At 41.0% G+C, this 25,492-nt stretch overlaps 1 protein-coding gene across 7 annotated transcripts in view; it reads right to left on the minus strand.

Annotated features, from left to right (window-relative positions):
* gphnb (gephyrin b) overlaps positions 1-25,492 on the minus strand; it is a 129,366-nt gene that overhangs the window by 14,287 nt on the left and 89,587 nt on the right. For 6 of the 7 annotated variants that reach the window (XM_061705174.1, XM_061705173.1, XM_061705172.1 and 3 more), the window contains exons 9-14: positions 24,685-24,957; positions 23,305-23,439; positions 10,800-10,841; positions 7,837-7,911; positions 4,036-4,092; positions 1,660-1,702 (exon numbers count right to left, since the gene is read on the minus strand). In XM_061705174.1, the coding sequence (XP_061561158.1) occupies positions 1,660-1,702; positions 4,036-4,092; positions 7,837-7,911; positions 10,800-10,841; positions 23,305-23,439; positions 24,685-24,957 (625 nt within the window). The remainder of the gene's footprint in view (positions 1-1,659; positions 1,703-4,035; positions 4,093-7,836; positions 7,912-10,799; positions 10,842-23,304; positions 23,440-24,684; positions 24,958-25,492) is intronic. The other variant, XM_061705176.1, reaches the window with a different exon arrangement.

Consider the following 25,492-nt stretch of genomic DNA (forward strand, 5'->3'; position numbering starts at 1 on the left):
GGCAACCGCAGTATCTCAATTGTTTATTTTTACGTCCCCTCATGACGAGATTTCACCCCCCACCCCAATAATGTACAGGTTATTACACATGGATGGTGGACAAACGATTTACCTTGGTCTCATCTTTTTACATCAGCAAAAATCTTTGAACAGGGGTGTGTAGACTTTTATATCCACTTTATATTCTTAGCACTTTGAAAGAGAATGATTCTATTTCTTTTTGAGGATATTCCCTTTTCAATCAAAGTAGAGCTTGATAATAATAATAAAAAGAAAGAGATAAACTGCAACTTATTATAAAAGCACCTAATATCACATTGTTAAACACAGCTTGAGCTCTAGACTGAATTTCAGCATGAAAGTGGTTTTATCAAGAAGAAAATAACGACAGTTATTTTTTTTCCCCCTCAGGTCCATGAGTCACTTTGAATCCAGGTTTTTGTCATGGGCCATATTGTCTAATGTTTAATAACTTCATCATATTATTACAGATACACAACAAATTGATGGATTAAAAATGTGAACAATAGTTTTGCAATCCAAAGTCAAGGAAACTATTTGGGGTTTGGTATCAAAATATGCTTGCAATATCTCATTTTAATTAATAGTGAAGCAAATTTGCAATTTTTGTACAGATTTTGATAAGAATCAAGAAGTAGATTTGTTTTAGCCGGCCACATCAAATGATGGCTGACTACCAGGCCTTGAGTCTGACACCTGTGCTTTAAAGTTTCAAATTGTTTTGATTCTGTCATCAAACCTGCCAGTAGAGATCAAATTCCAGATAAATACGTAACTTAATATTCCTTCACTGGCGGAATTTGAGTATGCTTTTGCTGCATATACAAGGCTAACACAAAGCAGCTGGATGAGGTTTGGAGGTGCTTGATAGCATCCATGTTTGTCTAATAATAGCCTGCTAATGATAGCAAAGGTAAAAAAAGAACAAAGAAGGTGGAACTAATATGTAATCTGCGCTTTCTTCCCTTTCGCTCTCCTCCTGCTCGCTCTCTCCTTCTCGGTGCCTTACAGCGAAAAATCGGCGCAACGCTTTGATTTGCCTTGACCCAATTTCTTGCCTTTAAACATACACTTACGCTTCCGCAGAACATTTCGCTGCTCAACACGAGGCTTAACAACCTCCTGGAAAAACATCACATAGGCGAGAGATACGCACGCGTAAACGCGGCGTAACAAACCCACAAAATTACGCATTGCTTGTCGCATCACAAGCTCAACTAAAAGCAGAGAGTACACGCAGCGATAAAAAGCAACATGTTCTCACGCGCAATTTGTGCTGGATTTAACGGAAAAAAAATTGTGAGATCCATGTGCGGGCGCTGAACATGCGAACATGCATTTAAAGCAGCGAGGCTACAATTGAACATCATTTATCAAGATTGTGGAAGCTACAACATGAAACGCCCTGAACGTGGTACAATTTGAGGTTCAACAGAAAATTCCTGGAGAAAATATGCCTTAAAAATAAAAAATCTGTTTGACTTTGAAGATTCTGCTGTATTTCACAATTAATATTCAAAAGTAAGCCAAACAATACCAAACTTTCTAGTATTTTTACGACTTTTTATTATTCAGCTTTAGAGAACAGGCCACACAAATGAGTGACAGCGACTCTGAAGTGGAAACATTGGCACTCACTTGATCTGAGGATATTCTCTTTGCTGCTGCATCGTGACTGCACCTAGAGATTGAGAGGGGGATTGGGGGAGAGAGACACAGAGGACACAAGGAGAGAGAGAGAGAGAGCATGAGAGAGAGAGAAAGAGAGAGAGAGAGAGAGAGAGAGAGAGAGAGAGAGCAGTAGAAATTGGAGATAAACAGTGGTGCTGCTATTTTGACACGCTTGAGGCGACCAAGTGTCATGTCACAATACAGTCTGCCCTTTGTCCTGCTTGTTGGGAGACGGCTGCATCTCCATCATCATCAGTGGCTTACTGCAGCGCTTACTGTGCACCGCATCATCACTCTTTAGTCTCATTGATAAATGCGCCCATGATATGTGACAATACTATTGCATTGCACTGTGAGGACAAAGGCAGCAACATACGGTGACATTAAATGTATGACAGTCATTAAAAGTGTGCCACAGTGTGAGATTAAAATGTAGAGTTGCGTTCAGATTGAGGCTGCATGAGTTTGAGCTACAATGCATATGACGGGGAGGAGAGTAGCGTAGGTCACAATGTTTTGTTGTCATTCATTTTCTCTCGACAGTTTAATGTAATTAAAAGTAGCAACATAGTAGAAACATCATTTTTGATTGTGCAAATAACAATAAAATGAGTACGGTAAATAGATTTGTGAGCCGAATCAGATGAGATCATCATTATTTCAGTGTTCAGGTATATTCTTTTTGTGACATTTTGGTTTGGTGGTGTGTGTGTGTAAAATATGTTCCTTGGCTCAATTAAGGGTTGGAAACGCTGCTATAATAGCGGCTGTGTTCCAATTAGTTCCCAGGTGCATCCTCCACTTAAGAAACATACACATCATGTGATCACATTATACAGTAGTCCATGTTTATGCATTCATCCATTTGAATCGGTTTTCACCATCTCTTTTTCTAAGCATTTTGCCATAATAGTCCTTTTTAAATTTAGTTTCAAACTCCACTTTCATTTGGAATAAATTGTAATGTAACAGTGATACGTAGTGAAAATTACAATGTACAAATATATATGTTCCTGGCCACTATTTGCGGATATACGGTAAGTACAATTTTAAGTGCCAATGCTTCTAATTTGTAGGTGCAATACAAGTGGTTGAACATTGTATGAAATAAAAATTAATAATAAATAAAATAAAGCCACTTACCATGTGAATTGAGATTTTTTTGTAATATACCAATTCCATAATGATACAATAAGTATAGCTACACCAATCACATCCATCTAAAGCACTTCATATTCATCACTCAAAGTACATTTAATCTTGTTGAAAGTTATTTAAAATTAATATATATACATATATATATATATATTTTTTTTTTCTGATATCATCCTCAACTATTGGTGATCCAAAAGAATTTGTAGAATATGCTTAATCTTCTTGCACATCTTCATGCGTAGAGCCAATCACAATATTGCACATATTATAAAATACAGAATGTTGAAAATGGCTCATAAAGCTAAAATAGATTATTCTTATTAATTTTCTATCATCTTTGGAGAAGCTATTGGTAATTTATATGTTTGTATTAAATTAACCTTGCGAGACACTTACTTACCAGTACTACATTGCTTTAGTATGTTTCGTATGTCATCCTCTTACCACACGTTGACGAGAGTTGTCTGCTCATACAAAATTTTCACTTGTGCAAAACCTCCCTGGACTGACATCAACAGTATGAGTCAGACAATGAAGTGTGTGGTGTATTTGTTCTTCTAAATCAACCCTTTACCTCTCCTCCCCTCCCTCACCGCCATCATACTGGGCAGCAAACAGCCAAGGTGAGTGGGCGGGAGGATGGCTGGGATGATGGATGAAAGGTCATAGATAGACACAGAAATACTGTAAGAAGGTTCGGGTGACGGAATGAGCATGATTTGGCCCTACAGCCCCGTAGAGTTAAATAAATAAAGGAACATAAACAGGAAGCACAGACTGGACAGACTTGGCTAAACTACAGAGCCGAGACATTGCAGTAAGAAGTGAAAAGAGGAATAAACAAAGACTACTAGAGCGACCTGATGGCATCTACTTGACAGACATCCAACACAGCAGACATTGGTAGTGAAAGCGGACTCATGTTAACCGCGGAGACAGATGGACAAAGCGAACAAAGAGACAGACAGACTTTGCATGGAGAGAAAAGAAGGAACTGACAGAATGAGAACAAGGAAGAGGAGGAGGAGGGTTGGTGCAGGACAACAGAGGGAAAACGAAAGAAGGAATAGTGAGAGAGAGAGAGTAAAAAAAAAAAAGAGGGCACACAGAGCGGGGCGTTTGTTTTGCGCGCTCCTCGCAGGAGGGTGAGGCAAAGGGCAGCGGGGCGGGTGGGGGCGGGATAGTTACTCGAGAGCTGAAGGTCCTCCTGCGATCATCTTTAAGCCCCTCCAACCTACACTGGAGCTAGTGGAGATAAAGCATCGAATCACAGGCATCAGTGCATCTGTCCCGGCAACCGCAGCGCCACACACAGACAGGCAGATGGACACACAGACAGACGGACAGGCAGACAGACGGTTCAACCCTATAGCAGGAGCAACAAAGATGAAGGAGTGAAGGTAGGAAGAAGGAGACGGAGGAGTGGGCTGGACTGGGCGGCTTGACTGCTCACGTGTGGCGCGTCATGTAATAATTAGAACAGTGCTTAGCGATTATTTAATACAGTAAATAGTTCATTATTTCAACTAGAAATACAATGGCCGCAGATGACCACAATGTAGCCTACCGTGCACACACAAATTTTGGGCCTGATTTATTCAAGGTTTGGGAGTGCAAAAACGGGCGTAAACTTAATTGTATAACGTAAATGATGGAAGCTGATACAAAATGCGCTGGCTGATTTTACACTTTTAATAGCGCATCTGAAAGGCAAGTGCAAACCAGGTGCAAAGCGATGCCAGCGTAGCAGAGACAAAATGATTATTCCACCATGCCCCAATTAAATAAATCCTGCATCCTCAAACAGATGCCCCCGCCCCCCCCGGAAAATGTGCGAACGTGGCGAAGCATTTTTCATTTACACAATGACCCCCCCCCCCCCCCCCCCAAAAACATACATACCCTTTTTTTTTTGTTTTTTTTAAAGTAAGTTTTTAACTACACTTTTGAAGTTATGAACAGCGTGTATTGAATTTGTTTATGCAGGGATTGAGAATACGTCACGCAGCACAGGAAGAAGGGATGCTTAGTAACTGCCAGTAATACTGTGTTTCATTTGATTGCGTTATAATAATACCCTAGGAGTATTTTTCATACACATATTTACTGACATAATGACTTTACTATCGCGCTGGTGTAGGTTAGAGATTACCGACTACATCTTGTTCTGATTTACGTACAAAGTTGGGAATGGAATGGAAATGGAACTTCGTCATAAACTGAGAACCTCCTGTAAAGGTTTCTCAATATTTTTGAAACAATGACTATTTTCCATTAAACGCTACCAAAACATCTCGAGAGCACGTTTAAGAAGAATGTATGTATGAAATTTATAGTAATTGCAGTGTATTTATGAACTCCCACTCGTCCAACTGTCACTACACTGACATATACCTAAGTTCATGATACTTATTTACCAGTTTAATGCTAATATCTCCCGTTGTTGTTTATTTTTAAGTCTTACCAGCACAGTCCGCAAAGAGTGAGGAGACAGTGAATGGAAGGAGGATTTGGGGGAGCTAAAAACGTTAAAAGCGACACACAGATCAAATTTCCAAACACTAAGAAGAAGCACGTATGAAAACTAACTGTTGACAGCTATAGACATGGTCACACACGTTGCGCTCCACGGCGACAACATGGAGCAATTGCATCGGAAACAGACTCACTATAAGATCTACTCTAGCAAGCAACTTCATAAATCCCTTGTGGTATCAGAAAGTCAATCCTGCGGCTGGACTACGTCAAGAAACCTCAGTGCACGAGTGATGTGATGAAACAAACAAAGAAAACAAAAGCACTGTAGAGAAAACTGCGGAAACCGAGAGTCATGAAAGGGGGAAGACAGTTTGCATATGACAATGAACACAGTGGTCGAATATGGCGTGTTGTTGTGACGATGTGATGTTGGACGTGAAGAGAGGAGGAACAAAAAAAAGGACGACTTCCACGCTTGTTTCAAATTTACCCAGCAGCCCTCCACATGATATCTGGCATACAGTTCAATAAAGTGTCAGAAAAGATAGTGGAGATGCAAATGTGAACACACGCACACATCATGCACACACACAAAAAGCAGTGAACAAGTGAGCAAAATATGAATACAAATCACTGGAAGCAGATATTTGATTGAGACAATGCTCAGGTCCTGTACCCTGTATTCATGGGATGTTGCAGTGTTTTTGTTTTTGTAATGCTAAGGTACACATGTGCACACAAACACTAATCCCTCAACATGTCAACCTCAATCGTTGCTGCAGAAATAGCCCAACGGTGGCTAAAGACTTTCGACCTTCAATACCGGGCGCCATTAACTATTTCTTCTTCAGATTTGCCCTTTACAGCCTCCTTGTAGAATACAAAACAGCGAGCGCGGCCAGGTCAGCGAGATGGGGGTGGGCCAGGCTCCACAGGAAATCGATAGCGTTAATAACCATCCGAGTGAGGAGACGCTGCAGGAAATGAGATGTAACCGCCGCAGTGCTAAGCTCAGCACAAAATTAAAGGGGCTGTTCAACACATTATGCAAAAAAAGGGGGAATTTATCTGTTTGCTCGTGAGGAAGAGGAGGCCTATGTGTGACAATACAGGAAGCGCTCTTTCGAAGCGGCCTCGTCTCCAGAGACGGCGCGATGGAGGGTAGAACGTGTCTACTGTGAACAATATGCAGCCAAGTTGTCCACCCCGGGGAGTGGAAGCAACAGCGCGGGTGGGGAAACAACTCAAACTAAACTATAGGACAGAAGAGATGCTTGATGCACTCAGCATCTGCAGAAAGGACAGCAACCTAATGGTGATGTGAGATGAATGAAAGTAAATGAGTACGAGGAGAGATACACCATATGGACAAAATGATCAGATTTTGAGCAATGTATTGATAAATAACCGTTATGCTGCTTTTCCACTGTGCAAGACTGGCTCGGCTTAGCTCTACTCTGCTTATTAGTAGGACTAAGGCAGGAAACTGTGGAACGATACACGCTAACGAACAGCAGAAGACGGTCTCCCCTACTATCTCCAGTGAGGAGACATTTTATTTCAGAGGAGACAGGGCAGCAAGAAAATAGAAATATATAGTATATATGCATTTAATACTGCATCGTTCAGAGCTAAGCCATAACAATGGGCTAAGTCACCAAAAGCATGCGTGTTTATTTTGGTCATATCTGGGTAACCAGCAGTGGTTTTTGTCACCTATATGCTCGGCTTGGAAATAGACCATGCTAGTAATAGAAAAGCAGCAATAGCGAGTTGATACCGTTCTGTGGAAAAGGGGCATCAGGTCTAACTAAATTCTTTATCTTACCAGGAAATCTTTGACAATTCTGATATCTATTGTGTTTCGGCCCCGCACACAAAACAAGTTCTGTAAGGACATGTTTGGATGAATTTGGTGTGGAATAACATCATAGTCCAAATACTTTTGTCCATGTAGTGTATTTGTAATGACAGGCCCTGGGAAGGAGTGTTGTTGACCACGAAAGGTAGAGATGCACATGACAGCTTTGAGAAAAAAATAATCTATATAAAGGGCTGCATTTTTTGAACTTTTTCTTGCAATTCCTGTTGACTAAATTGCCATGTGTATCACCAGTGAAAACACACACCTCCCTCTGTGATGTGTATTGTGAAAAACTCTCGATTTAAACCTCGTGTTAACTTGCGCATCTGGATGCGAAAACTCAATAACAACACCTCCAGATCACATGTTAACAGCAGGTGAAAGTACAGTAAAGCTGCTCATGTTACAACCACGGGAGATGATCTTGACTGACATTCTGTCTACCAAAGTCAATGAACAACTAAATTAGATACTTAATTTCTTTGTAAATGAGCTAACTTACAAATTCAGCAGTGGATTTCCCCCATTGGAGATGCTAAATGCTGCATCAGTGCGTGTTATGAGCATGGTCAGGCACTATGTGGGATGCCGGTGGCCTGCATGCCGGTCGATTGGATAAGAGTTTGGTAGAAGGTTAGCGGGTTTACCTGGTCCAAGGTAGAGTACCTTGACTTGAGCGTGATGACCTCATCCAGGTGAGCCCTGAATTCTCTCCGTGAGGCCTGGGGGAAGCCACATGATAGTCACTCACCTTCATGCCACAAACACGATCACACACAGACAAGCAGGGGACAAGCGTGCATGACCGCTTGCGGCCTTGACAACATACAATACCTGCTACTCTGATATAAAGTTGAACACACGGGCTGCTTTTTAAAACACGGGCGTACATATACTGAACATACCGTACAACCTCCATTAAAATCAGGAAGAATACAAAAAAATGATGGCGAACCAGTCGCCAATAATAAGCACCACACCACCGCAAACAGAACCAGGATCGTGTTTCTTGGCTTGACCGTGTGCAAGCGGGGGCTCATTTGGGACTGCATTTGTGTCAGACAACATGTTCTATGATTGGCCGCACGGGAGAAGATGGAGAGTATGCGCTCACAAGATTTCATTCAAAAACAAACAAAATAAAACTAATAGATATTTGGGTTCCTGAAAATGTCCTTTTCCTAATGTTGATCACACTCGAAGTTGTAAAATTCAGAATTTGACCAAAATTCTCCGGAAAAATACGCCTCTAGAGTCCCACAAATTTGAGAGAGCGAGTTCAAACCGACGCTTTGCATGATATCAAACAAGACCTCAGGTCAGTCAGCGACAAAGGCTTAACTCTGTTTTCTTATTTTATTTTTTGGGGGAACAAGTAGCAGCCTCAACAAAGGTTAACTTTTTAACAGAAGAGGAATAATAATATACACTCAAATCTATGTGAAGGAGACTGATATTTAAAGCGGAAAAGACCATTGTCACCATATGTGCTGTCCATCCATCCATCCATTTTCCAAACCGCTTATCCTCACTCGGGTTGCGGATATGTGCTGTCATTTCTAAATAAACTTTCAGCGGAGTGTGTTTTATTGTAGCTATAATAGCTATGGTACCAGTGGATAGCTCATGTTTACATTGGTAGTCAATTAAAAATGCTTATATAGTCATAAAAGGTTTGACAACGGCGACCTTGCAATGGATTATTTCTATTTTGACCATTTCCAGATCTGAACAAATTGGGGGTCAACCAGCATGCTGGAATGAATTGTGTTCTTCCTCAGAGGAATTGCTGAATTGGAATTCTGTACCATGATAGCTACACGCCACAACCCAAATCCCAAACAGGTTCTAAATCATAGTGAAATAGCATTTTATGAATGGTATATTGCTGTTTTTGGAGTGCACTGCTGTATAACATAATAGAGTGCACAACATTTTATACAATGTTCTGCTTAACCGCAATGTAAGCAATTTTTCTGTGTTTTTGTTCATTAAATCAATTTTGCCATTATCAACCATTATTCATAGCTGAACACATAGTGCCTGTGATAGCAAAGTAATTAAATTCTAAACTCGGTTGGATCCAAAGTCTCCTTATCGCGCGACAACAGAAAATCAATGCATTGTGATACTATATTGGACAAGTGTTTTGTCACAGGAGTGCCTTTATCAGCTACGGATCACAATCACCAGGCCTCAGGCCAGAGTCATACGCACTGACGAGCTGCTAAACACTTCCGGCACTGGCACCGAGCTGCTCTTTGGCTTTGAGAGAGCGGAGTGTGCACACGTGAGAAAGTCACTTTGTTCAAGCGATAGTCAACATTCAAACATCATTTAACTTAATTCCCGAGGTTCGAGATGTGCTGTGGATGGATGTACAGGCAGCCCTCGGTTTATGACGGAGTTTGGTTCCTGTGGCGGCGACGTAACCCGAATTTGTACGCGCTGACGTACGCTAACCATTGGCAAGCGGTGAGGGCCAGCAAAGCCTTCTCCAAACACAATTTAGAAGTACTGATCTACATTTTCAATTCGAAAAAATTTTTCCATGACATTTTAATAATTTATTCCCAACAGTCTAGTCTTTTCATTTTGTAATGTGTCCCTTGGCTGCACTGCTTTCAGTACATGTATGTTGGGTTTTTATTATTCAAATCAGATTTCAACCTCTATGTGCTGCCATGTCAATCTAATCTGCTCAGGGACTTCAGAATCCGTAGTGCTGGCCAATGTAATTTTGACTATTAGCAATGCGAATTTTTCCTTAACCAATCAGATTTCAAATTTGCCTCAGAGGACCAGGTAGCTGGCCCAAAATAACATCAGCCTTTTTCCAACCTCTGATTGGTTGGCCAGAGCAAGCCAATTTCAGCTTGGAAATCATGTCTGTAGTCATCTGCACACATTAATACTCTACATTTAATAATCACAATTTCTGATAAGTACAGTATAATTTATTTAATTTACATTTGATATTTTTGTCATGTTGTTGCACTCTGAACTGTTCCAGATGATGTACGTGGCACAGTTGCGTGCCGTTATTTTGCGTGTTTTATTTTTTTGGTAGAGTTTGATGATTTCTGTAATTCTGACGTGATATTCGGAGGTGGATTTCGTCGGGTAATTCCCCAGTGAAGGCCTAGGTACCAATATGTACTGCCCGCCATTTAACAATCAAATGAAAAAGAATAACTATGACGCTAACTGAGTGTGTCTTCTTGTGCCACGTGATCATGTAGTTTCCTGCCGCTGCACGAACCAATTTTTTTTAGCGCCGCTTGTAACCTTGAAATTTTGTACATCAGGACCATCATAAACCAAGGACCCACTGAATGTTTAGTTGGAAGCTGTGAAAGGGCGGAGAACAAGGCAAGTTAGATTGTACCAGAAAGCGGCCAGAAGGAGATTTAATATTGTCTCCACACAAAAACAAAAGAGGAACAGTCACACTAATGGAAAGTCAACAAACAAGCAGGACAGCATACACAGTTGAGGACTGAAGGAGAGGATAGGAAAAAAAACTCATGCCAGGCAGATGTGAGCTTGGAGAAGGAGATTAGAGATGATGAAGCCCCGTAACGATGCATCCGAACACATGCAGGAGTACCTCAGCAATGCTTAGGGTAGATGAACAGGAGGGGAGCCGCGCCTGGTGCGACACAAAAAAAAAAGGAGGGGGAGAAGAGAAAGAGGGTTAACGGACCCAAAGGCGGGTTTAGCAGGTGGGGACAGAGGCAGACAGAGACTGACGTGTACAGTGAGGAGCGCCAACAACCCCCCCGTCTTTCAGGAGGGATAATCAGTCTCTGTGTGACTGTCTCAGATGGGCCAAGGCAGCCAAGTGTGCGACAGACTGGACAGGACAGGAAAAGAGATAGGATAGAGGAGGTCAGGTCAGGACAGCAGGTAGGAGCGGAACGAGGGTCTCACGCCCAACATGTTTTACATCCAATTCCCACCATGTCTCATGTGCAATTAAAGTCGCACAATAAACCTGAACAAAACCTTTACCTGTAAACTATGAAATATGAAAATTTCCACTGATGTCCGCTTCTATGCTTAGACTGGACTCTCTGTTGCAACCTGCCGGTGACACTCGGCGACACGAAGTTCGGGGGCCACTTCCTGTTTGAAGCCTCTCAATTGATCAGTTGTTAGGTGTCGTTTTGGTCTCGTAATGTCAGAATGGGAACAGCATGATGAAGAGGACCGTTTAAATACCAATTCTATTTGAACCAGGAAATGCATTTGTCGATTCATGGATCAGATACCTGTTGTGAATTTTGACATTCAGCTTCTTGCTGTTGCAGGACAGCAAGTTGTAGTGAAACGCTGAACAGTTGGAAGGTCAAATTAAGTTCACTGGTAAAGGTCGAGTGCACTTCAGGTTCAACTTGAAATTTCACCCGCAAGCTGAATATCCCTAACATTTTGTGAGTAGTTGATGTACTAACGTTACTTAAAATCACTGAAATAATTATCAAGCCTTCTATCGGGGTATATAGCCACCCTGGATCACACACGTTAGCGTGTCTGTAATATTAGCGTACCAGCCAGGAAGCTCTAGCGTTGGTGCTAACGTTACCATTCAGAGTTGTTTGCTGTGCTTGGGCAAACCTGACGATGAGGCAATTTTTATTTTTATTTAAAACACAAACTATTCACTATGTTGGCTTCAAGTTTCAAATCACCATCATAGTAAATGTTCACAGCTTTAGTGGAGCCTTAATTTCAAATAAATACATGCATACATAATTACATATAATTAGTAAAGAAAAGAAACAAGTAATAAATATAAATATATAATTCAAACTACAATAAGTATAATAGATAATGATATTTGTGTAGAAATTTGTGGGAATGCTGAAGAACTGATGCTGAACTCAAATGCTGGAAAGAATCGAGTCGTTGAATGTGAGACTTGTAGTTGGAATGGTTTGACTCATGGAGGGGGAGGTAGGTAAAGACGTAGAATAAAATATGTTTTCATTTGGGAATTTACTTGTTAAATATGCAATTAGAGGAAACTTTTAGAGGAAAGTTTTGGAATGTAAAGAATAGTAGCCTGGACGTTGATGATAATATTAGACGTTTGAATGGTGTGAATACGTGATAGTATGTCCAAGTCAAATGGCTTTTTGATTAAGGCCACTTGAATTGAAACTTGAATGGGTTTTTTTTCCCTAAGGAAGTTTTGGAATTGTGGGAAAACTGGACATTTTTGGAATGTGAAAAATACATCCCTGAATGTCCTGAATTTTGTTAATATTTGGCACTTTGAATGGTTTGAATAGTTTGAGCAATGTAAAACGAGTGAAAGGACAAAAAAGTGGGCGAAATAATAAAAATAAAGAATTTTGGTACAAAATAATGCGTGTGACGCTCTTCAGCCTTCACACAATTCGGTTCCAAAAATTATTCTATAAATCATGTGAGTCTATGGACATTCTATGTCTCTATCTTGGTAAACCAGAGATTTAGAATCATCATTTTACTTCATCTATTCATGATAGAGAAAATGTGCCAAGTTTGGTCTAAAGAAAAAAAAACCCACAACCAACAACATACGGCTCTGTAGTATAAATATTGCTGGACAGCTCACACTCCTATCACCATTTAGTGACAGATTGTACGTTCATGACAGGTGCTAAGTGACATTTAATTTAAAAAATAAAGAAATAAAAAGGCTTCTGCAAGGCATCTGCTAGTCTCATAAACCACCTTCTTGAAAACCTGACAATCTCTACTTCCAACAAAATAATAGCTGCCGCAGACGGCAAACTCATTTTGAATTATTACGAAAGCAATTTGTTAAAACCAACGCTTTCATTATGACAGTCGCATTTTAGATTACATAACAAATTGCTTTAATAAAATGGTGCTGTCAAGGAGATAAGAATCGCTCTCCCCCAAATTAAAATGCTGTGAGTTGTCAAATTGTCCCCGTCAAGCTCAGATAAAATGACACTGGCGGAAAATCATCAGGAAGTCGTTAACCTAACTACAAAAAAACAGAAAAATCTGGATAAACATCTAGCAAATGTGTGTGGATTTACCACATGCTTCATTTAAATGTTCTCTTCCCGCAAATCACCACAGATTAAAAATCCCCTCTTGGCACAGCTCACACCACAAGATAATCTATCAGCGTCATCGCACATAATCAGACTGTTGGTGACGTTGGTCGCAAAGGTGGAAACTGTATGCTGCACTGTTGCTGGGCTTCAGAAATGGAAAAGCGATGTGTTGAATTGTTTCTATACATATATATAGTCACAATACAAATGACACAATAGAACATTACAAGAAGACTTGCCAAGAAATTGCCACTGCCATGGAGTTATCTGATAAGAAGATTATTTTTCTTTTTCTAAGAGACTACTACTACTACTACTACTACTACTACTACTACTATCTGGACACATTCAATACATTTGATAATCAGCATCTCTGGCGAGTATGATGTACTTTGTTTAAATATTTGATGTTTTTGTTATGTTCCATGGCACAGTTGCGTGCTGTTATATTGCTTTTGTATAGCCTTGATGGTTTCTATAATTGCAACGTGATAATGGCGGTATTAAGAAGTGGATTAAGTTGGGTAAAAACCCCACCGAAGGCCCAGGTGCCAAATGCACGGCTAGCACTGCTAATGTGACTACTACGACGACTATGACAACTACTACTACTACTACGATTGATGATAATCCTTGACCAAACCACTTCGACTACGACGGCTAAAACTACGACTACTACTTCTTCTTTACATTCCTGGCAGTCGGGATGCCCTGTGGCACATGACTGCCTCTCACAGCTCAGTCCAGGTACTACGTAAGGTTAATTTCAAACACCAGACTTCTGGTTTGGTGTACTGTTTTGGTTGTCTCGAGTACACCATATATTATAAGAACAGAAAGAACACGTAGTATTTTTTTTAAATTGTCACATAGAGTCTTTTGATATTTAAAAAATCTGTCCTTTAAAAGAAAAGAATACCTCTCGCCTTTGTACTTTCATGGCAGAGGTACAGTAAATACAGCAGTTGCAGGTAAGCCAAGCAAACCAAGAACCAAAGCTGACGAGGCACAAGGGCTTTATCCTCCAGCACCTTGATTCATCACGGGTCTCCCATGGCTGTCTCCACGTCCCAACGTATTAGAGGGAAGTTAGAAAATAGAAATTAATGAGCTCCTGAGCGACTTTGCCAGCGTTGGCGGAGAGTGGGAGCGAACACAGCACATTTGACAGGCTCGCCGGTCTCACCCCACTTGCCATCACGACCACATGGCCAATGAGCACGCTCCATCCAGCTGGTCAGACGCTCTCATACGGTCCTCTTTCATTTCCTGTCTATCCCTCCAGCGCCTCATTCTTTTTCTTTTTCACCACTCACAATTCATACTTCCTCCCATTCGCTCTCTCCAACCTGCCTCGCGGGTTTGGGTTCAGCTGCTACAGCGTGAGTAATATCGCACAGACACATGCAAAGCTAACACACACGTGCACGGTCACCGTCTATGTATAAAGATGCAATTACATCAAAAACACTCTGACATTTACAAGTACATAAAATATCCGTTTACTTTTGTAAGAAAACACAGTCACTGAAGTGCACAGATATGAATGAGGACACCGTTATTTGCACTTGAAGCCCAAAGCAACTTGACCCAAATGGGCCAGACAAGGGAAGGAGCACACAAAAAGCCGGATTCTTCTTTTTCCCTTCGAATTAACAATATTTTAAAAGAAAAACATCCTGCTGCAACTAACATTTCCTAAAAATGATACTGGAATGATTCCTTTTATATGACAAATAACAAATAAGCGCTTCACTTTGAGATTTTCTGTGCAGAGATGAAAAAATGAAATCTAGAGACAGAAAAATATCCTTTGTTAATTTTCATTTGGTCTGTATTTAAATGTTATTGGCTTAAAAAAGGAGAAAACACAGCCCACCAATTTCACCAACCATTTCCTCAATAATGTTATTGAGAGATTTTTTTTCCACTTGAATGAATAGTTAGTCATGGTGCTAGGTGATAATAGTAATGCTAAAACTATTTTAATTACACTTTACATTGTGTCCCATGTTTTTTTTCTACTCTATTTCAATACCTGTACCTGCATACCCAATGCTCTAAATGTATAAATGATTAGAACACTCGAGGTCTGTGATTCTCAATTCGTGGGGTCAGGATCCAAAACGGACACAGCGACTACATTATTTAATGCGCATCCAATGTTGGACTTGCCTTTTATTATAACAATATTAAGAATTGTGCCCTTATTTTTTTGTGAAATTGTGATTAATGTGCTTAATTATTGGTTTAATTTTACTTCGATGTGTACATTATACATGATCAATTTCTTCATCAACCAATCCAACCAACATAAAACATCACTTTAACTACAAATTGGCCTTGCTATGAATAATTGTGAACTTAACTGGATATACTATATGATGTATATATTTCCACTCCCAGGTTAACATTATTTCCCTAAATAAAATGCATTTTTCCGTTTCAAGAACACCAAAAAATCCACAGGAGAAGAGCAGAACTGTGTAAAATCATCAGGTTATACAAGTAGCATCACGTCAGCTTTGTAATGCCCCCGCAAATATGCTCGTTTGCTTGCTCGCCAAACAGGTCATATTCATATTCATATATTACGACCACATTGGCCTCATGGCAAGACACGTGACAAATGCCAGGAAACGCCAACAGCTTGCCAAGAAATAGTCTCATGTGTTATGTTCTCTATAATCTGAATAAAGAATAAATATTATTTGCAAGGTATGAATATGACCTCAGCATAAACGGACGCAGAGAGAATGAGATGCATGAACAAGCTCGAATGGATCGATGTTAAACACAACCTGCGTGTGTAAAAGCATTGATAAAGCTCATATTGAGGAAGCTATCACTGCATCTCTGTGTTACTTTCCCCTGCAACATCAATATTACCTTGCTTGTCAACTGATTCAAGCAATTATGGACCCTACACGTGCTGCTTTGACACTTTTTTTTTAAGCTATATTGGGGGTGATCAGCTTAATGATGAGCATAAGGAACCCCAAAAAAGCTTATCCCATGACAAAAACACACACACAACAAATGGATGCCCACACTACAACAGAAAATGTCACTATAGCAAGAGATTTCAGTATTATATTTTACACCATTGCAAACTACAATTGTCATAACCACTACTGTTAAATGTAGCACTTGCGTCTCTGGAACGCCTTCCGACCCATAAAGTGTGTTTATTTCGTAAAATGTCGCTAATTTACAGATCAGTAACTGTCCCCCACAGCATTTCTGACATGGCCATGACATGATAAGCTAGGCTGGGTGAAGATCCACTTTAAAGTGACAGGCACTGGGGCTACGTCGTCTGAAGGCCTATCATGCAGATACGCCTACTAGATTCGCCACAGGTGCGATGCCCCGGCAATCATGTTAAAGCAAGTAGGTAAGCAGAGCTGCGCTGAGTTTTCTTGTATTCACAGGTTAGCATTGGAATCTGATGACCGGAAAATTGAATGTTATCGCTCCTTATTAGGCTCTACCAAAAAACAATTCTTGCTATTGGTAGAAAAAAGGTTCAGTGCTCTGTTTCATATTTCTCATTTGCTTTTTTCGTAATTTTGTCACATTGGTGACTTACAGCTAACGCTCGACAAAATGATCTTTGCTTCAAAAATAATGTCAACTGTATGACAATACTGACAAACACTTTTTTTTCCACGTGAAAAACATCGGGAGAGTGAGGTAGAAATTGACCGACTGACAGATTAGGTGTCAGGGTGTTGAACATCCCTGCTCTGTATCTATTGACTCTTTTGTAATTAAAAGCTACATAAATGAAGTTGACCCGATGAACCATCCATCCATCTATTTACTATATCGCTTGTCCTCATTAGGGATGCGGGTGAGCTGGAGCCTATCCCAGCCGACTGTGGGCGAGAGCTGATGTACACCCTGGAATGGACATCTATTGACAATTTAGTCTCCAATTAACGTAACATGCTTCTTGGTTCTCAAACTCCGTACTAGCCGTGACGCTGATGCATGAAACTCATGACAGCGACACACGCACTGTGCTGCCCAGCAACACAAACCAGTAGAGCTGCATTAGAAAGACGGAAAAATAAAGATCATCATCATCATCATCCTGCAGCCGGTTTGGTCCACAGTTACATTACTCAATCTGCTTCCTCTGACTCAGGCCCTGCAAACATCAACCACCCGCCACTTTAGGGCATCATCATTAGCATCATCACAACACAGATTTGTATTTAAATTTGGTTTACCAAGCAAACTATGTACATGCAATGCACCCAGCATCGTGCCTACTTGGGTAATAGTTCAAAATCCATCACTAATTGCACATGCAACACAAACTCGACTGCACTTATCTGCATACTTAAAAAAACAGCAACTTGTAAACAGTCTCCATGCTATGCAGCATGATAAACACCACTTACCATCTTCTGCCTGGAGTCGAGACAGAATGAGCTCGGCGGTGGCACACGCGTACCAGGACGACGCGCGCATGCTTTACAGCAAGAGGGCGAGTGCGCATGGCCGAGCGAGGGGGGGGTATGGAGAGAGAGAGAGCGACAGCAGGAGTGCTGGAGGGGGAGCGACGCCGCACAAAAGGGAGAAAAAGCTACGACAGAAAATCAGAGCGGTTCTAGCGGCGCATGAGTGGTCTCGTGTCTGTACAGTACATGAGGGACGGATGTGGCTTTGTTTCATTTTCCTTCATGATGTGAGGTGACTAATACACTGAGAGGTGAGCTAGTTGACTCATCACAGACAGTCCAAACCTCCGTCTGCATTACTTCCATCTTTGTTCCCATCACTCTCCCCTGGATTACCTCCTTCCTTCCCTCGTCCTCACTACGTCGTTAACTCTCGACCACGTTCTCTCCTTCTTTTTCCTTCCCATCTCGTAAATCCTCTCCAACTCCAGCAGGCCAGGAGAAAAGCGAGCCGCTTTATGGGCCCAGGAAAACAACACTAACACGCGCACTAGTTCGTCTACCTTGTTCACCACACAAACACAACACAGAGACAGCCAAAGAGATCAATACTGTCAGGACAAAAACAAACGTGACATTACTTCAGCACAAACACACAAGCATCTAACAGCTGCCATTTCCGTTTCTAAAGGGGGATAAACCTTCAAGGTGACGACACAAAACAATAAAAATAAAAATAAAGATGGATCCCTTAAATCAGGGGTGGGGAACCGATCAAGGACCACCTATCAAGCATTTGATCTAACCCTTCATGTAATTGTAAAAACAAATAAAACATAAGTGGAAGTGTTGTAAAAAAACTCAAAACATTTAACCCAGGTTTTTTACTACATATGAAATTGCAAGGCGTAAACCTCAGGTTAATTTCGGGCCGCCCCTGGCTCTAAAACCTCTCACATCATGAAAATTGCTATTATGTGAACAGTGTTGCACTATTTGGGTGTCATTTTTTTAACTGCAATTGCGGTGTTCCGCCGACACGCTGGCACTGTGTCAGAAACATTTGTAAGCCACTCTTAAAACCGTCCGCGAAGAACAGAAGAGCCGCTAATATCCGATGCACGAATGATCAGAATGGTACCGCTTCTGCCTTAATCTGAGACAGAAAAAAAAGGTGATTTAACCTACAAATTATCAAAATATTTACCGTAATAAGAAACCTGTTCCCTTGTTGCATCATCTATCCACCCATCAATCCATTTCCTACTGCCTCCGTTCAGGATCGCAGGGCATTACAACCTCAGTGACTTATTGGATCATATTTTTTCATAAATGAATCATGGCGAAAATCAAAACGTTTTAGCCTTAAATGACACCCAAACTTTGTGCTATCACTCCCAAGTCCGTCCCAAGTGCATGCTCAGTAAACGTGCTCATTTTATGCAAAAGGGAATGTATTGTAAATAGACAGAAAGCACACCCTTTGAAGCTACTACTTAACAAATATATTTGATCAGCAGCCAGTCCAGGGTGTACCCCGCTGAATTTGAGTAAATACAATTATGTTCCTGGAACTGGACAATTTTTTTTAATGTAATATTTTGCTGAAGATTTTTTGCTTAAAAAAAAAATCCACTTTTTTTTGGTACTGTATCTCCTCACAAAACACACACACACAAACGCACACGCTTGGTCCACAAAGCAGTAACCTGTAACGTGCTGTTAAATTCCCAGAATCCTTTGAACACTTGAATTCTTGTCAGTCAATCAATTACATTTTCTTCCATAAATACAGTTTCAAATACTCATATAAGAAGAAAACTGATTGCTTCCTAGAATTAAAAGACATTGGGAAAACATTTTTAATGGCTGGTATACAAATAGTTGGTTATCTGGAATGCCTGCCCGACCATCAGGCGTGAAATTTAACAACCAGGTCCTGCAAATGTTTTGTTATCGGCCTATTTCTGAAAATGTGGTTGATTTCTGAAAATCTAAAACAGTATCATGTATAGCCGAGTATAACCAAATTGTGTCTGTGAGCAATACGCTCTGAATTTTGCCAAATTGAGACATTACACATCAGCTAATTTACATAATAACCGCCCCCACACTGAGTTTCTCCAGCAATGATTGAGATGTTAGGTTGTTGACGTGGGGGGTGTTTTCTGCACGGATCCAAAAAACTAATTAATGAAGTCAAATTTGTCGACTTGATGATGAAATGCTGCCTCCACATATGAAAATGCAATCATATCTTTATGGGCACTCGCTTTATCGAAGCGGGATGGATATGGTTAGATCAACTAGTGGTATCTTCGCGCAAGCGCCATTCATTTACAGTCTGGAGGCGAACCAGTGACCATCTATTCCGGTGGGATTCTCAGAGTTTCTAGAAGTCTTCGATAAAACCTTGTGGTCGCTAGCTTTTTGGAAAGGAAAGTTGCTGGAGGTGTTGGAAATTTTGGCAAGTTTGTAATAACAATGAAGTCCAAGAAAAAGGCAAATCAAGGTATGTGGTTATCTGATTCATGTCAAAACAAGCTACATTCATTGCAATATGACGCTTTACCACGGAATAAACCTATGCAGGTAAATAGAGGTTTAACGCCAATACCAAACATTTATGCAATCAGTTTATAGTTTGCAATCATTTGCAATCAGGTGAGCATGATGCCCTCGCTCGTCCGCTGGCTGTGACCAGAATGGAAATAAATTGTCAAGGAAGGTCACACAAGTGACGAGGGCAGAATTGCACCAGTGCACTGAGTGCACAGTGACTCACTTGCTGTATTAAGGCAGAAAAGGGAGGAACTCATTTCCATAGGCCTTAATCTCAGTTCTGAGGCCAAACATGAAGTCATTAATAATTATAAACAACTGCACCTGCGTCACAGTTCTGAGGACCGGGGTTGAAATACCGGCCCTGCCTGTACAGAGTTTGCATGTTCTCCCTGTGCCTGCGTGGGTTTTCTCCAGGCACTCCGATTTCCTCCCACATGCCATAAACATGCATGGTGGGTTGATTGAAGACTGCGAATGTGTGCGCGAATGGTTGTTTGTTTGTATGTGCCCTGCGATTGGCTGGCGACCGGTTCAGGGCGTACCCCGCCTCCCGAGCGAAGTTAGCCGGGATAGACTTCAGTACGCTCGCAACCCTTGTGAGGGTGAAGCGGTACAGAAAATTGATGGATAGATGCATTAAAGTTGAATTCTCAGCTCAAATGTGAGCATTGATCAAAAGGCCAAGAGGCGTGTGTCATTATTTTTTTACACTGACATCAATATTTACTAAGTACAACTACTACTGAAAGATGTCTTTCCCCACAGCACGGAGGAATTCTCTTATAAAAATTTGAAAGAGACATTTACAGAAGCGGTTAGTTAGTGTGTTGTCTATTCGTTTACAAGTTATGCTTCAGGCGCTTAGCGGGAAGGTCACCTAAATGAAGAAAAAAGGACTATGAGTTCATCCGATCCAACACTGATAAAAAGACAAAACAAAATGCCCAACACTCTAAGCAGTTTTGTAAATTTGGACCAAAGTCCTCATCCAAATATCACACGAGACCCTGAAACTGACTCACGATATGAATGACTTTTAAAATGTTTATGTCCTACCCATAGCATCGTCATGCCGCCGACCATCCTGAGTCCGAGCCATCTCTACCCATATGCTTCATTAATCCAAACTCACTATTACGTAACTGTTCTAAATGCTAACAAGAGTGGAAGGGCACAACCACCATCCGTCCTCCGACAAAGAAAACGGTTTTACATGAATGGTTGTAAAGCTGCTGTGCTTGTAATCCTCCATGTTTTTTGTTAGCATACATTTGTGCTTGCGGGTATGCGTGTGTATCTGTGATCGTTGAAAATGCACACACACACACACACAGACGATCTTGACGCACACAGTTACATGACAAATACAAAACGCAGCAGTATTGCACTTGTTCCCGAGCCTGACCCTGGTTTTAGAACTTTGTGCCAAGACCGTCTCGTCTTGAAGAACCCATGTACAGAACAAAAAAAAAATAATAATAATAACAATAATAACACAGCTCAAGGTGGCACACCAAATGCATCAGTGAACAACGAGGATACTTGTGTCTCTGGGGACATTTTGCACACACTGTAAGCAGCAGCAGCTTGCAATGTGGAAATTTTCAACGAACATATGTCAAGCTTGTTGCGGTGATTAAAAAGAAAGAACAAAACCAAACAAATAAGCTGGGAGCTATATTTCCAAAAGCCTTTTAGCTGTCTGTTGTCAAGCAAGCACCGTCACACGCATGACCACACATAAAAATACACGGACGCTATGTCAGAAGTCGAGTTGGGCCATGTTGCCTGTGACAGCAGCTCCTGTATGAGTGTGCTCATTGTGTTTTCCTGTTCTCCTGGCATTCAATAAATGGCTGAAAATGGCCTTTCCTAACTACAATGACATTACAGAATGTAGGTATACAGTAAATAAAACATAACAAAAATCCCTATGAACAATACATTTCTGCACTGCAGTGGGGCTCAGACACATTGCACAAACACCCCTAGAGTCAATTCCTTTAAATACACACCCTCCTTTTTCCATCAGTAAAAATCAGTGGGTGTAACTGTAATTATCTCAGTTCTTAGATGATAGACATATTGTTCATACACGGAAATTAAAGAGTTACTGCAACTACACCCAACGGAAAACCTGCGGACAGATTTGAAGCGCTGAGTTTCTGTATTACATAATCTACTCCTCACTTTACTTGACGCCATCTGAACCAAAAGTGGTTATTTTTGTCTGTGATCGGACGAGCCAAAAGTCACAAAAAGAACAACAGTAACAATGTCAACATCAGACCATGGGACATGATTCAAGTAAACCATCTTCTTAAGGAAAGAAAATGGAATTTAGACATTTTCACTTAGGGGTGCACTAATTTTTGTTGCCAGCGGTTTAGATATTGATGGCTGTGTTGAATTATCTTGTGGGGACAGTAAATTTACACCCTTATAAAATTTGTACACTGACTACTTTATATTATAGAAAAGTGCTATCAATGAAAGATATCAAGAAAGTGCTTACAAAAATGTGACGGGTGCACTCACTTTTGTTAGACAGACTGCTCGGTGTTAACCACTCCCAACTGTGGAAACAGAGAAACAGATCCCTCTCCTAGCTGCCTTCTGTCGCACGACCCACACACCCTCACTCTACTAACATTCCGTTCCTATGGTAACCCCCACTTCCATTCCCACGGCACCTGCCTGCTGTCCGGCAGACACATGGCGGCGTGACACTGACACATGAGGTGAAAAAGAGAGAAACAAGGACAGAGAGTGAGAAAGAGGGAATGCCCATCAGCTGTTTCTTTCTTTTTTTTAAAAAAAAAATCCTGTAGGAGAAATCTGTTATCATGTCAACATCTTGTTTTCATTAGGAAGCTCATTACTGTATATGATTCAAAATGTTGTTTGACTTATCAATGATCAATTTCTAACATGTTGAGATGCATGTTGTATACTTGTTTTACATGTAGTTTGGGCATGGTAACTTGTGATGAACACCCTCTAACATGGCTGTAAGTGTGTGAGTGTGCAGTCCGTGTGTGTGTGTGTGTTTACATACTTTTGGAGTGGGACAGGACGCGGTAGAGAGCCGCGAGGTGGCCTGTGCCCGGGGCGACTCCGAGGGAGTGGTGCTGAGAGAAGCCGTGTCCCTGGGCAACACCTGCACACCCCGCGAAATAATGGAGTCTGGGATCTGAGATCACACACACACACACACACACACACACACACACACACACACACACACACATGCACACACATATATATACTGATGGTGAAAATTCTTTAGGAAACACTTAGGATACTGTATTTCCGCAAATAGTAGTCATCCTGCTAATAGACAACATGCACCAATTAGGAACAAAAACAAATAAACTCCTTCCTCAAATAGACGCATTCTTGGCATTGTGCTTGCCTTTCTCCATAATAATCCTTTTTTAAATTTTATTTTCCATCTCAATTACACTTGACAAATAAAACTTGCCCTCTAACAGACACTTCTTGCCATTCGCAGTTGACAAAATGAACACCCCTGGCCACCATTTGGAGAAATACAACAAATGAAACATACATTAATTTCCCCACAATGTTAGATGTCAAACTTGTAGACTCACAAGACTTCAACAAATGACGAAAAAGACAAAATATTGATGTAGCTGTATGGAGGGGGTGGCGGAGTCTTACCATCCATCCATTAGTGACTGGAAATTGAGGTGGAATGTTTGCCTGACAAAAGAGCCCTAAAGCAAGTTCTGCAACAGGTTGGGGTTATGGAAATGGAGAGATACTGGATGTTACGTGTCTTATGTGTGGACAAAAAACAAAAAGCATGCAAACACACACACACACACACACACACACACAATGTATGACGCTGACACAGGGCTACATGATGACTTCATGTTGACAGATTTGCTGTTTTTAATGTGTGTGGAATCCAAACTGCCTTTGAAGGTGGCTAGTGAAGTGACTTGCTGTCTTTAAATCGCAACAGTGAAGTTCATCAAAGTTTGATAATGCATGTAATTAAATTATACCTACACACATATACCCTTTTACGGTTCGTATTTTTTTTAATTTAAAAAATCCATTATGTATGATGGGACAAATCTCAAATCAGCAGTTTAATATTCAGTTCCAAAATATGTGTGACTTACTTTGAGGTTGCACACTTGGAAGCACTTAAAAAATGTTACATTATTTCTCGAGAATAAAATCTGTAATAATAAAAAAAAAATTACATTTAGTCTCGTGAATAATAAACCAAATATTTTTATATTAGAATGTTAAAATAGGTCACTTTTTGTATAATATTGTACAAAACCTTACAATTCTCCATTCCTTGAAGTGGTTGCTCGTCAAAAATACAGTGCGAATGGCAAATGGAAACACAAAATATCACAGCCAGAATGCAACATCTTGCTGCCCGTATTTGTACCTTGGCAGCAATGGATGCTGCGGTGATGTGGGAGGAGGAGCTGTCCTCCGTGGATGCCACGCCGCTGTCCTTCTTCTCTTCGTCCTCATCCTCGCACTGCACGCCCTTGTCCTCCGTCTGACGCCGTGGCGAACTGTTGGGCAGCGGCGAGAGAGGCTGTGGCGGCGACGGCAGGTCCTCCAGCTCATCCGCCGCCTCCTTAACCTTCACCACGGCGTCGCGCAGGAGGTCGATGGCGTGCGGCAGCGCCGGCAGGATGAACTGGAAGCATTCCTGTCATGGACACCACAAGGAAGTTGTACAGTGGATCCCCGTTTTATAGCGCTTCATTTTTCGCACACGTCTATGGCATTTCGCTTTATATGTTAGCATAAAGCTAGCAGTCTTTATGACAACGCTGTATGGTTTGGAGGTACATTTTGGTGCTTCAACATACGTTTATTTCTCTTTTGTTCTATGAGTCAGTTGTATAGTCAGCTTCAACTGTGACAAATAAACAGCTTGACGTTAGCAAGTTTTCCCTCTGATTTATTATTTATTTTCCCATATGGTTTCTCTATATCGCACATTTTCACTTGTTGCAAGGAGGTCTGGATATGCATGGACGGGGGTTGACTGTAGTTCAAGAAAATTAGAGCATACCGGATGTATTGTTAGGTGGGTAGGCACGTAGCATATCCAGCTTACCTCTCCTATTATGTTCATTTCGAAGACAGCAATTCATGTTTCCGGGTAATTTGGACCCGGAGTGCATTTAATCATCCAAAGATGTCAGAAAGGAAACATTTCCAACAAATGTTTCATGATT

This window comes from Phycodurus eques, chromosome 18 (assembly GCF_024500275.1).
Source record: "Phycodurus eques isolate BA_2022a chromosome 18, UOR_Pequ_1.1, whole genome shotgun sequence".
Classification (NCBI taxonomy): Eukaryota; Metazoa; Chordata; class Actinopteri; order Syngnathiformes; family Syngnathidae; genus Phycodurus; species Phycodurus eques.